A 14,547-nucleotide genomic window follows, 5' to 3' on the forward strand; every position below is an offset into this window, starting at 1 on the left:
CGAAATGTTTGACAGTTTATGGAATTACAGCTGTCGTCGCCATATTTAACATTAGTTCACTGCGTGAGAAAAACGAATTATTTTTCATTGAAACGTGTACGTACCTAAGTTCTTTTCACTTTTTTATATCAAAATTTCTTAATCAAAGTTAATTTTCTATATTTATTGCTTTAAATATTAATTCTTTTCAATCAACTCCAGAGCGGCTTCTGTCGCTGTCTGAAATCAAATTAGATCACAGCTTTAAATAGCCAATTCGTAAGTCACAGGTTACTTACATTTGACACAAAACGGTATAATGTGATTTATTTCAGTAATTATGCACCATCATTCACACGTTTAAAATACATACTTTGTAAGCCATATTGCAAATGCATAAGGCTCACCAATGATCAGTGAAAATGGTTTTAGTACGCGACAGTATCTACGTTCATCCCGATCTAGATCCATTAGCCTAACGTGCAGGTGGACGGATGGAAGCAATCAGTTTTTGCTACCAGTACTGGCGCGACGAAAATACGTACCAATCGTTCGCTCTATAAGGTATTATACACACTAGGTAGGTATAACACTAGGTGGGTTATACTCATACACAAAGAGCACATAAATACATCCATGTTTATTTCATTATCTATGAATGAATTTGTTTTTGTTGTTGATTAATTTTCGTATACAATTCATGTTTGTTACACTGGTTGAAATATAAGCTTTTTTGTCTCTTTCTTTGTAATTTAAAAGCGTTTCAATTATAAAACGCCTATAACGTATCCGGAGTTATAATGTTATCTGAAAATTCGTAAACATTATTGCTATGTGGCAGTTCGTGGTGGCATTTAACGGTTTACGAACACACCTATCCGTAGGTTTTTATTAAATATAATCAAAGGGCCCCAATCCTTTGTAATGAGAGCACCACTCGTGACGAGGGCTCTTTGCTTTGTACTTTGAGTGGATACGCGAAAACATATATTTACATACCTACTAGATACAGACCATACCATACCAAAGTGAGAAACGGACGATTCGTACATTTCGGTACTACGACAGATATGTTATTTGGTCAGCCGCGATTAGAAGCTGCGTCAAAACAGCCGGAGTATGACTTAATGACAGTACCGTATCACTAGCAAAAAAGCTTGAATGAAACTAAAAGAACTAACATTATTTTAAGAGTTACCGTAAAACTTTGCCCACCGCGTCACAGTTCAGTAAAAGCTAAATAACATAAACAGGGGCGTATTTTGAAATTTGGCGCCCCGGGCCAATACGTTTCGCGGCCCCAGAAGTCAAGGAAGAAAAACAAAATGAAATCCGCTAGGGGCGGCATATGCCGCCCCATGCCGCCCCTGAGGGTTGGCGCCCCGGGCCATGGCCCGGATGGCCCTAGGGTAAATACGCCCCTGAACATAAAAGTAGTAGAAACTGTAGGTATCTGTAACTGTGACGCGGAGGGCAAAGTTATGTTAAAGGGCAAAGTTTTATACTTTCACGGTAATTCAAATGTACTAGAAATTTCAATAATTTCTCAAAATTACAAAACTATTAATTACCATTATCCTTTATCTAAAAAGCAATATTTCTAATACCCTAAAGGTCGCTGTACCGTACCAACCAATTCGCCGTAGGCAAACAAAAAACTCATATTCTCAGGTACACTATATTTGCTTTTCATCAATAACAGAGTTCACAGAATGCATTTTGTTGGGGGCGCTAGAGGGTAAGCCTGGGACGAGGGGTGGGGAGGGAGGATGTTAAAGATTCAGGGCACTTCTGGCGGCGTGGTAGTTACTTGTACTCGTACTTACAGGAGTTTATGGCTCGAGTCTAACGGGTGTATTAAAGGTACTATTTAGGTTAGATTTTAGGGCTATGAGCGAGCTACCTAAGAAAACTGTTTTGTAGTACCTCGTTATTATAATTATTAGAAATGCTGGTAGCTGGGATGTGCGGCTTCGGAAGCTTAATTTTCACGCCCGCGGTATTTTCGGACTGATTCGACATTTAACCTTAAAAAAAAGGGTACTCCCATCTTAAAGGCTAGAAACGCACTTGCAACCCCTTGATTTTTGCAGGTGTTCATGGGCGAGGATAATTGCTTACCATCAGGCGACTCGACTGCTCGTTTTCTATACTATAAACCAGCCAAGTGCGAGTCGGACTCGCGTTCCAAGGGTTCCGTACATTACACAATTTTTAACGATATGTTTTTTTTAATGAAAAGTGAGTAAAATGTCTTTAAAAAACCCATCAAAAACTGCACATTTCTAATAGGTTTTCCTGTCATCTTTAGATAAAGAACTATTTAGTGTATTTTTTTCAAAATTTTAGACTCGGTAGTTTTAGAGATAAAAGGGGGGATGGTTATTTTTTTGCTTATTTTCTTGAATAACTGCTAAACTATTTATCTTAAAATTATAAAAAAAATATATTTGAGATTCTCAAGGTGAGCTCGTTCATTTGATATGTAACACGATATAGTTTGAAATGCTAATGTTAATTTGCTCTTTTACCCCCCAAAAGTGGCCTCGATATTTAAAATTATTTTTTTTTCCGTTACATGTATTTTTAACAATATGTTTTTTTTTTTATAAAAAGTGTGTAAAATGTCTTTAAAAAACCCATAGAAGTCGGATCAAAAGTTTTTGATCCGACACAAGTACTTAGTTAAGTACTTAAGTCCGATTCACGCTTGACTGCACATTTCTAATAGGTTTTCCTGTCATCTATAGGTAAAGAACTATTTGAAGGGTGCACGGAAAGAACATGCTTGTCACTTCAGTAACATTTTGAGTAATCGCGCTTTTCAAATTTAGAACAATGTCAAAACGTAGGTATGGTAATTCGGTGACCAGGTATTATTTAACTAAAAAAAAGTTGTGTCACATTTATTATACAGTGGTAGCGAAAGATATAACTAATAGTTCATTAAGAGCTTTTCATTTATAGATAATAATCTCGTTTTCCAAACAAAGTGACTAGACATGTTCTTTCCGTGTACCCTTCATTTAGTGTATTTTTTCAAAATTGTAGACCCAGTATGGTTTCAGAGATAAAGGGGGGAATGGTAATTTTTTGCCTATATTCTTGAATAACTGCTAAACTATTTATCATAAAATTATAAATAAAATATATTTGAGATTCTCAAAATGAGTTCTTTCATTTGATATGTAACACGATATAGGTAGTTTGAACAACTTTATTTTTTAATTTGCTCTCTTACCCATAAGTGGCCTCCATATTTAAAACTAAATTTTTTACGTTACATGTATTTTTAACAATATGTTTTTTTTAATGAAAAGTGAGTAAAATGTCTTTAAAAACCCGTAGGGGTCGGATCAAAAACTAAGTACTTAAGTCCGACTCACGCTTGACTGCACATTTCTAATAGATTTTCCTGTCATCTATAGGTAAAGAACTATTTAGTGTATTTTTTTCAAAATTTTAGACCCAGTAGTTTCAGAGATAAAGGGGGGGGGGGGAATGGTAAATTTTTGCCTATTTTCTGGAATAACTGCTAAACTATTTATCTTAAAATTATAAATAAAATATATTTGAGATTCTCAAAATGAGCTCTTTCATTTGATATGTAACACCACTGACTTAATATAAAAGAAATAGACACACAAAGCAGAACAAAAACGTCAAGAAATGTGGATCCCAATGACGTTTCGCACCATTTGCATTGATGATAAAAACGCTTACGTAAATTTTGAGTCAAGATAAATGTTTCGTACAGAAAAGAGCTTAATGTCGTAAGCATTAAGTGTCAAATTTGCATACATAAGTACCAACACTGTTAAAAAATTTAGTCCGTTGGCACTAAACGTAACGTATTTACGTCAAGCAACGTCAAACGAGAATAATGAACGAATGGAGTCACTTTGGTACACTTTAATATGTATTACTGTACAGGAAAACCAATTGAAGTAATAAATAAAACAAATTTAATTTAATCGGGAGCTCAAATAAAATTAATTCGTGGTTCAAATTCAAACAAATCAAATTTTTAATTCGTAAGTATACGTCTTTAAATACTAATTTCCTTGAAATAAATTCTACTTATTAAATAACTGTGTATTTAAGATCTACATTTACTCATAGCGTGGGTGCACGGGGACATTTAGATACTGATTGGATTTTTTTTTATAAAGTCTACCTATACTTTATAAAAAAAATCCTGTGGTTGTCACTGTGTTCCGACAGGTTTAGCATTTACAGTTAGTCGATATAAGCCCTTATTGGTGGTGTATATGTCGGAAACAGGGAAATGGGCCGAACACACAAGTGCCGTTTTGCCTTGTTTAAAACTGCATCACCCCTATCTCTTGCTATAATTAAATAGCAGTCCACTTTGCACGTCGCATAGGTTTTCTTGGAAATCTTGAATTTAAACATAATATTATTTCTTATGAATTCCATATAAAAATATAAAAAAATATTGACCTCACATCGACTCATTAGATTTTTGTTCCTTAACATCCCTTCTTTGGTACTAACAAATTAATTTATTCAAAACCATAAAATTACCACCAGATTACATAAATTATGTAATGCTATCCAAAGAACTAACCGAAAGAAATACATTTCATCCTTTTTCCTTGTTTTATCATTGTTATTTTTACATATTTTAACGGCACATTTCGTAATTGTTGACAACTTCACATTTGAGCGTTTCAAACAAGACTAAACGAAAAAGTAATGCATGATCTGTTTTGACATCACTTTTGTGGGGCCATTTTTGGCGGCTGATTGGGTATCCAGTTCTTTATACTATATCAATGTGTAACACGATATAGTTTGAAAAACTTTATTTTTTAATTTGCTCGTTTACCCCCCAAAAGTGGCCTCCATATTTAAAATTCATTTATTTTCGTTACATATCCGCCTTTGGGTCACAAACTTACATATGTGGGCCAAATTTCAACTTAATTGGTCCAGTAGTTTCGGAGGAAATAGGCTGTGACGGACGGACGGACGGACAGACAGACAGACAGACGCACGAGTGATCCTATAAGGGTTCCGTTTTTTCCTTTTGAGGTACGGAACCCTAAAAAACTGGAGGGTAAAGCCGGGGTCATACAATGTTTGAACTGTCAGAAGATTCGGAAGTCCATCCATACTATGTACTTAAACATTTTGACATTATATTTTTACCTTCTTATTTTTCTTTAAAAAACTTTCCGTTTGAATAAGCACCACGATAAATAATCTAAACTGAAAACGAATTTTTACCAAAGCCGTTTTAAGTGAAAAACGGCTCTTCCAAAACTTCTCCAAGTGCCGTCTAAAACTCCTCGGAGACATTTTCTCGCGTATCACCATTTCGCGGATCTTCATAGCAATCATTATCGCACTCAGCACATCTTTTAGACGCCAAATTGAGGAAAACCAGCAAAATGCCACGAGAAAGCTAGAGATATACCGAAAGCTAGGTATTTGAATTCCGTCACAATGAATCATCATTTTGGTTCCATTTTCGTTTTCAAACAGGATAAGTAACGAGTGAAAACTTAGTTAATGTGAAAACTAGCATTTCATTTTACGGATGATGCACTTATCCTCTGAACGCCCAGAGGCCTATTAAGAGGCTTTCCATTTCCTTTTGAATCTTTATTTTAACAAACCGAAATTGCATTAGTTCTGGCTAGTTTTGTCTTGTGGCCGATTTTGAGTTGATATGCGTGCGTGACATACTTAACTTAAATTATTGCAAACGTTAATTAAAAAATGTTTCTACAAATTATTTTGTGTCAAGATATCATAGCGGTCCTATTCTCGTTACCATCTTGTTAGTATAGTAAATAGTTACCTTCCTTCTAGACGAAAAATCAAGTTGTTTCGATTTATCTTTCGCTTACCAAAGGTACTGTACTAAATGCATTGTTCTCGTAGCGCGGGTGGATTTGAAAGGCCCCCGATTTATTCAAATGCTAGCCGCGAGGGATGGGACAGGACCGTTGTCGCACAGAGTAATGTGACACGGAACGGACAGCGCAGGATTAGATACTGCCTTAAAATAAGTTTGACGGCTCCGATATTCATTTCATCTGCTTAACTGCGGATTGCGTGTAACAAACCCAGCGGAGAGCAAAGTAGGATAATTTTACGGTACCTATAATTCATAAATAATAATTTGGAGCTGTCTGAATTCTCAACCACCGCGCATGGCGCAATACCTATATCAAAATTTTACACGCAATTTTTGATTCCGTTAAAGTTTTGTCTGTCGTCAAAAGAGTTACCTCAAAAGGCAATTATCGCACTGATGGGGTTGAAAATTGGTTGATATATTATGCACCCTAATGTAGCCTGTGAAGAGTTTCGGAAACACGCTTGAGGGCGGATATCGATCGAGGCCAAGTTTAGCGCAGACCAATCGTGATGTTATGAATATGAATTAATGAATGATGACTGAATGAGAAACATTCAGGTAGTACTCGTATTCTACGAACAATCACCAGTATCACCACCCTCATATTTAAATCTGCTGCCGCCCTAGTTCAAATTCAATGTAATATTTCATGGTAAGCCAAGGCAACATTCAAAAGGTTAAACCACAAATAGTAAAATATTATACATACAGCCTCGAACGCAAGTGTCGTTACCAGGATGCTTAAACACATCTGACACAAATGAAATGCCTATGTCTGTTATTTATTTAAATCTATCGTCATCGTAACACCATTAGCCAGTAGTGGGAGGCTGGACGGAACATTATTTTATGGTAGCGTTGGCCTGCGGCGGGTCTCACAAAGGCCTTTGACACGACGCTTCACTGCCAGAAACAATATGGAATTTGTTTCAAGTTTTTTACCGACTTCTAAAAGTAGGTGGAAGGTGTTTAATTATTCGGGATCTAAATTTCTTTTTTTTCGTTTACAGAATATCGTTTATAGAAAATGTCAATCCTGTATTAGTTGACTATGTGATCGATTCAAAAACATTTTTATATTTCGATTAGTGTTTGTTAATACAAAAAGAAATAAAGAAATATTCCATAAAGCACACATAAAGAAATACATATCAGCAACTAGAAAAACGAACACAAAATATAACCGATACAAAAATAAAAAAAATAAACGATTGTCATCTTGGCGACGGCACAGCACAACAACAACAGTACCTGTTTAAAACACGCTGAGTAAATTAAGTTGTACAATTTTTGTGTGTCATGTAGGCTAGTCAAATTACTGGAAACTGCAATTAAATAGTTGCGAGCTAGAATCTTCTACATATAATCCAACAGGTTGGGGAGGTTTCGTTGAAATGTCGTGTATAATATAAGTTCTAATGTGACCGTGAAGGTTGCCAAGCGGGGTGCGTACAACGCTATGTGAAACGGGGGATGTAAAATTCTCCATCCTGTATATTTATGATTGAGGGCTGCTATTCGAAGATGAAGTACCTGGTTTGACTCACTGCGGGTTCTGAAGAATTTCCTCCCTCCTGAGACCGATTCTGATTTAACTGTGTGTTATGAATATTTACTTTGTTGGCTAATGCAAAATTATCCAATAAATATTTGTACATCATGGTGTTTAAAATGAAAATTGAATGAGTTCTGTTGCAGTATTTCTATTGTTAATGCTCACCAAATCTTTTTAATTAAAAATTGGTGGGAATTGTGGGCAACGTGGAATAATCATTTCATGAAAAAGACAAAAGAAAATAATGTAGCCTTCGCCATTCCTATTAGAAGTTATTCAACCTTAACGTTTTCTTTTGTGGGTATTATTTACAATGAACGAGTGCTTTAACATTAGTAAGTTATTTTACCAGGATTTTTTTAAATATAAAAGCGTTAAACAATTGTAAAACAATGACGCATAGGTACATCCTATCAGCTTTGAATGTAAAAGGTCAAATAGTAACCTACTAAAAGGTGGGTGCAAACACTTAGCTTGCACGCTGCGCTGGCGGACATTTTCCGGTGTCACCTTTGAGTATATAGCCTAAGGAGATGTGATACACGGGCGACCCCCTCCGGCAAAGTACATTGGTCAACTGTTCAAACACGTTATATAAAACTACTTGAAGTCGCTTCACCGCCATTTTGCATCGTTCCGTGTCGCGAGACGTTTCTCTTAAAAAATGGTGACTTGTTCAGTATTATCGTGTAAAAGGTGATCTGATAGCTCAAATTCGCAACAAGATTGCGTTTCCTATCATAAATAAGTATTTATACTAACTATTAAATGTATATTGAAGTACAATCTCCATTTAAAGAACAAACCGTTGCGATACATAAACGACAGAAAAATGTAAACATGAATACAGTGGTACGGGGACGAATCGGTCTTAAGGGATGTGACAAAGTCAAAAAAGCGACTCAACATTTGAATGATGGAATGAATCATTCATTCATTCAATCACTGCAGTTTGTTTAATATAGCTGATCAAGCAAATAATGTCAGTAAAAAAAAGGCGCGAAATTCAAATCTATATATATAAACGTGAAAGACCTGACTGACTGACTTAAATCAACGCCCAGCCCAAACCGCTGGGACTAGAAAGTCCAAATTTGGCAAGTAGGTTCCTTATAAGGTCTAGGGGTCCACTAAGAAAGGATTTTTCAAAATTCATCCCCTAAAGGGGTGAAATGGGGGTCCAAAATTAAAAAAAAACTCTCCTGCGCGTGCGAAGCCGCGGGCAAAAGCTAGTTTTCTATAAACCCGGAAAACCCGCGGGCGACAGTTCATTCCACAGTTTAGCTGTGCGTGCGGGCTAAGACACAAAGACACATAAATACAGACAACCATACATACAAACAATCATTTTATTGGCTACCTAATATCTTCAATGTACAGAATTTTCACTTTTACAATTTTATAATAAATAGTATAAGACAATTCAGTTCATTCATCAAACTGATTTGACTCATTCTTCAGATGTGACCCATCACTATTATATTCGTATGTACCTATGCTGCATAGTTATGTGAAAACTCTGTCTGTGTGCGTGTAATTTTTGATGTGTTGAATTTTATTGTAGTGTGCGTTTGTCGCAACAGCAAAATCTGTGTCTGTTGAGTTACTTATCTTTTGGTGGTGTGCTGTAGGTGTTTACCTTGCCCCCCGCTAAAAGTGGTGAAAAAATTTGTTCGAAGAGTTTACGTTATCACATCTCCTTAGGCTATATACTCAAAGGGTGTCACAAATTGTAATACATTTAAGAGCCACCGCTACGGACGTGAACTGTGTGTAGGCGGTGACCTTTACAGCTTTTTCGTGGTTGCAATTTATTAGAATAGTGAAACACCAGGAAAGTTTCGTGGGATTCCTTTTATTTAATGTCGAGCTCGGTGATATTTGAATGTTTTTAGACTGAGACAGATAAATAGGACTTTTAGGCTTAGAAAAAAAAAGGCTGGTAAACACTTATTTTTCTATACATCGCGCGCTTCGCGTAATACTTCTTCCTAAGTGTATGTTATTTTGAATACGTATTTTTGTACAATAAAGAGTTTTTACTACTTACTCGTACCTTATACCTTACCTATACATATAACAATATTGTCTTTTGATTTTTAATTATTTTATTCTGCTCTTAAATGGTCCCAATTTTGTCAGAACTAAAATTAGGTTTCAAGTGAAATTCTAAAATATGGTATATACGTGTGTTGTGTTCCTATATTAACTATAGATTCATAAAAACGTATCGTATTTATGAGTAATGTAATACAAAAATGAAATTACGTGCTTATGTGGGATTAATTTACTTACTACAATAATAGTATTATACGATACGTACATACATAGTATTTAGGTATGCAATGAGAATAAGTCCCAAGCGTGCGACGTTCCTTTGTGTTTCATAAATTAGGTTTATATAGGACCGCAAATTGTTAATCTAGTACAGTAATTTCTATAGAAGGTACCTACTGTACCTAGTTCTTCTATAGCTCTGAGCAACCTGACTACCGAAAATATCGAAGCTTGTTAGATCTCGCGGCTAATCTTTCCATGGTATCTCTTTCTTTGTTTACCTAAGGCGGAGGCGCGTATCATTAGCAGACTCTGTTAATTACGTACACAATTAATCATCTACCTTTTTGCTAATATATGTATAAAACCTTATTGTACAAAACCATATTCAAAAAATTATCTGCGAGTCATCCAAAGGCACAGAATGTTGAGGGATTTTCTAATGTAAACAGAAGTATTGCTAATATACTTTTATCTCCCTTAGGCGCCACCCTCGCCGTAATCATCGACATGGACCACCGCACGTCCGTCATCTTCAGCGCGTGTGTTGCCGTCTTCTACACGCTCTTCGGCGGCCTCTACTCCGTCGCCTACACCGACGTCATCCAGCTGTTCTGCATCTTCATCGGCCTGTGGATGTGCATCCCCTTCGCCTGGGCCAACGACTACGTCAAACCGCTGGGAAGCATGGACGTGGACTGGATAGGGCATATCGACAAGAAATACTACTGGTTTTATATAGATTACGGGCTGTTGCTGATATTTGGAGGGATTCCGTGGCAGGTGAGATGTTCTGTTTGTTCCATTTCCTTTTATTCGTCATCATAAAATAAGAATGCTGCAGATGTCGTTTGTAGGTTTGTGGACCAAATTATGGCATTGAATACAACTCGTAAATCTACTGACGCTGGTAACCTTATTTACATTTTGCGTCACATCTTTTGGACATCATTTGGGTTTAGACTTTGTGGGATGGACTCATCATGCTGAAATTGCTGAGTGACTTGATTGATAAGTTAGTCATGTGAGATGTTGGGTAACATATGTATTTCTTGTTGGGTCGATTATTATTTTATTAACCTAAAATTGGTCGCTTCATAATTTTGTTTTTTGAATATACATTAACGAAAATGTTTTGTGTCAGGTATATTTCCAACGCGTGCTGAGCAGTAAGACTGCGGGGCGAGCGCAGATCCTCTCCTACGTGGCGGCCATCGGTTGTATCTTCATGGCCATCCCACCCGTGCTTATTGGAGCCATCGCCAAAGCTACAGGTTAGTCTTGTTGAGAACTAACATTGACCAAAGCACTGATCCACCTTTCTGAGAATATCCTAAGGGGAAGCTGAAGGTTGTATCTTCATGGCCATCCCACCCGATCTCATTGGAGCCATCGCCAAAGCTACAGGCTAGTTGTTGAGCAGGAGATTGCCCAAGCAACTGATTGCTTCTCCTGGTCCAGCGAGGAGCAGTTGATCTCCTACTTGGAAACTAAACATTGCATCTTTATGGCCTCCGTCTTTTTTGGAGCTAGCGCTAAAGTCGCAGGTCTATTTTCTTGGGCAGAACATAATCCTTGTTGGGCAATAATATGTCAAACGCATCCTGTGGTCGCAGCTTCCTCCAAAGTCTTCACGAAATTATTTTGCTTTTAGTAAATAATAAAATATTTAACAACGAATTTGTGCGGAAGCCGAATATTTAGGTGCTCTAGATATACGATGTAAAAATGTTTTCTGTTATTACATTCCGTTTTTTCAACATGCCTGGATATGATAGGCCTTCATTAATGTACCTAGGTAAAAGGGTTTAAAATTCTACGTAAAAATTCAGTTTATTTCATTGAACGCCGCCGCGTAGCCGCGAGGCAGGCGGTGTTATCTTTCTAACGAAGCCTGGTTACTAGTCCATTATTATAATGAGTCCACTGTAAAATTTAACCTATGTGAGCTTTAACATGTAGTGGTATGTAAGTATATTGTTATGGTGATAAGATAACATTCTCTTGTTTCAAAAAACTTGTTTGTATTTTTGCTTGCACTAAGTATTTGCTCTTTTTCAGCTCATCATAAAATTAAGTCCATCATAAATATTCACAAAACAATGATTTCTCGAGATATAAATGATTGTGCTTAAAATGCATTATTTTTCTTTGACACTTCTGAGATGATTAGATCATGCTTGTTTGTCATCAGTGCAACCTGCACTCTGTCTTTACCACATATATACAAAAGTTGCAATTTTTTTTGTATATTGACAGTTTGTTCAACAAAAACTTTTCTTTCAGCATGGAACGAGACCGGCTTCAAGGGGGACCTGACAGCCGACGGCGAGCTGACGTCAGACCAGACGTCCATGATCTTACCTCTTGTCCTGCAGTACCTGACGCCGGACATCGTGTCCTTCTTCGGACTGGGAGCCGTGTCGGCTGCTGTTATGTCCTCGGCTGACTCTAGTGTGCTGAGTGCTTCTAGTATGTTTGCCAGGTGAGTCATAGGATTTTGATGATATTCCTAAATCTCTGTCAACTATAACACTCATTTCCCGTGATCATGTCGGGCGCAAACGTAGCCGATGATTGCATTAAGGTTATGTACAGTACAGTATGTATATTCTTGGTGTCCAAAGATTTAAGGTTTTTTTTTTCGTGCTTTTCTCTATATTTTGTCGTTTCTATAATTTCTAATGTACTTATTCTAAAAGTGTAATTTGTTGTCAGGAACGTGTACAAGCTGATCTTCCGCCAAAGAGCATCCGAAATGGAGATCATCTGGGTGATGCGCGTGAGCATCCTGGTGGTCGGCTTCCTTTCCACGCTGATGGCTCTGACCATCCCCTCCATCTACGGCTTGTGGTAAGTGACATCATCAGTGCTAGCTGGTCTTCCATTAGGTAGTATCCTCCTGGTAGGCTCCTCTCTAAATTCATGAGGACCATTCCATCTATCTCGAGGTGAGTCATCAGTCCAGGCTGGTCTTCTAGCAGCATCCTGGGCTTCCTCTCGACGCTCAACTCGGGGCATGTTCTAGGGATTTGATTTTGATCATTCTAAAGCCTCTGCTAGGTACCTACTATAAAGAGTTTTGTTTTTAGGGTTTCGTACCCAAAGGGTAAAAAACGGGACCCTATTACTAAGACTCCGCTGTCCGTCCGTCCGTCCGTCCGTCTGTCACCAGGCTGTATCTCACGAACCGTGATAGCTAGACAGTTGAAATTTTCACAGATGATGTATTTCTGTTGCCGATATAACAACAAATACTAAAAACAGAATAAAATAAAGATTTAAGTGGGGCTCCCATACAACAAACGTGATTTTTGACCGAAGTTAAGCAACGTCGGGCGGGGTCAGTACTTGGATGGGTGACCGTTTTTTTGCTTGTTTTGCTCTATTTTTTGTTGATGGTGCGGAACCCTCCGTCCGCGAGTCCGACTCGCACTTGGCCGGTTTTTTTAAATACCTATGTCTGACAAAGATATATTTTTTTGTCCTAAAATACTTATCTTCATCCCTTTAGTATTCTTTCCTTGAGTTAGCACACGTATCGTTTATGTAAATTAAATTACATATGGATCCTGTGACTGGTCGTATGCCTATTACATACCTAGTATTAACCTAATTTGTTCATTACAAAACACACAAACTAGAAAGAAATACCTTGAATACTAAAATCCCTTTCAGTCGCGTATTTCATGCATGATTCCAATGAATAATGTCACAATTACAACTTGAAGTGCACGTTTCGTATTTCACCACTTGTGGTTTCATTAAATATATAACCCACTATAAATTTTTTGCTATTTAGATTAATAACTTGCGTAAAATAACTATCACAAGTTGAAACTAACCCAAATATGTGAACTTTTGGCATTAGAATGACAGTGACATTGACAGCGTGACGTTCGGTCGTATTGAAGTCTGAACTCCTAGTACAGAGTTAATACAAACAGTCCAAAACGCCTAAGATTTTAAACTTCCCGCTATGTTTTGAGTATGTTTGCTACTGGTGAACGTAAAATACTTCCACACAGGAGTGTTTTTCGGAAAGAGACTAAAAATATCCCAAAGTAAAATAATGCTTGCAGGTTCGTGCGTGTAGAGGGGCCATAAAGCGTTCCTTTTTATTATAATTTAGTCTACTCAAACTGACTACCCGATTATTGCCTGTGAATGTGTGCGTAGACGTCATTGAGAATATCTCCGTCTTTCTCTAAGACGCAAGCGTGAAAGGGATAGATCTTGGTAGCATCGAACTTTACGACTTTTGACCTCTTCCTCGGTTATGGTAGCCTGGTACTTTTGGTAAACATTTGTCTTGATAAATCACTGGTCGTCGGTTGCATATCGCTAATAGGTACGGGGCAAATGACCTCTTCCTCAGTCATGGTATCCTGGTACTTTCTGATTAATGTTTGTCTCATTATGTCGCCGTTATGTCGCCGTTATGACGCCATTATGTCGCCATTATGTCGCCGTTGTGTCGCCAATATGTCGCCAGTATGTCGCCATTATGTCGCCATTATGTCGCCGTTATGTCGCCATTATGTCGCCGTTATGTCGCCAGTATGTCGCCAGTATGTCGCCAGTATGTCGCCATTATGTCGCCATTAAGTCGCCATTATGTCGCCTGTCGCCAATATGTCGCCATTACGTCGCCTGACGCCAATAGGTCGCCAATATGTCGCCTGTCGCCAATATGTCGCCGTTACGTTGCCTGTCGCCAATATGTCGCCGTTACGTCGCCTGTCGCCAATATGTCGCCGTTACGTCGCCTGTCGCCGTTACGTCGCCTGTCGCCAATATGTCGCCAATACGTCGCCTGTCGCTAATATGTCGCCGTTACGTC

The 14,547-nt window shown here is 37.8% G+C and overlaps 1 protein-coding gene across 1 annotated transcript in view; it reads left to right on the plus strand.

The window, feature by feature from the left end:
• The window catches only part of LOC134662002 (high-affinity choline transporter 1), a 41,743-nt gene that overhangs the window by 9,697 nt on the left and 17,499 nt on the right, over positions 1 to 14,547 (plus strand). Inside the window, exons 5-8 of the mRNA XM_063518239.1 lie at positions 10,189 to 10,487; positions 10,849 to 10,978; positions 11,991 to 12,189; positions 12,423 to 12,557. Coding sequence (XP_063374309.1) covers positions 10,189 to 10,487; positions 10,849 to 10,978; positions 11,991 to 12,189; positions 12,423 to 12,557 — 763 coding nt within the window. The remainder of the gene's footprint in view (positions 1 to 10,188; positions 10,488 to 10,848; positions 10,979 to 11,990; positions 12,190 to 12,422; positions 12,558 to 14,547) is intronic.

Source organism: Cydia amplana, chromosome 2, assembly GCF_948474715.1.
Source record: "Cydia amplana chromosome 2, ilCydAmpl1.1, whole genome shotgun sequence".
NCBI lineage: Eukaryota > Metazoa > Arthropoda > Insecta > Lepidoptera > Tortricidae > Cydia > Cydia amplana.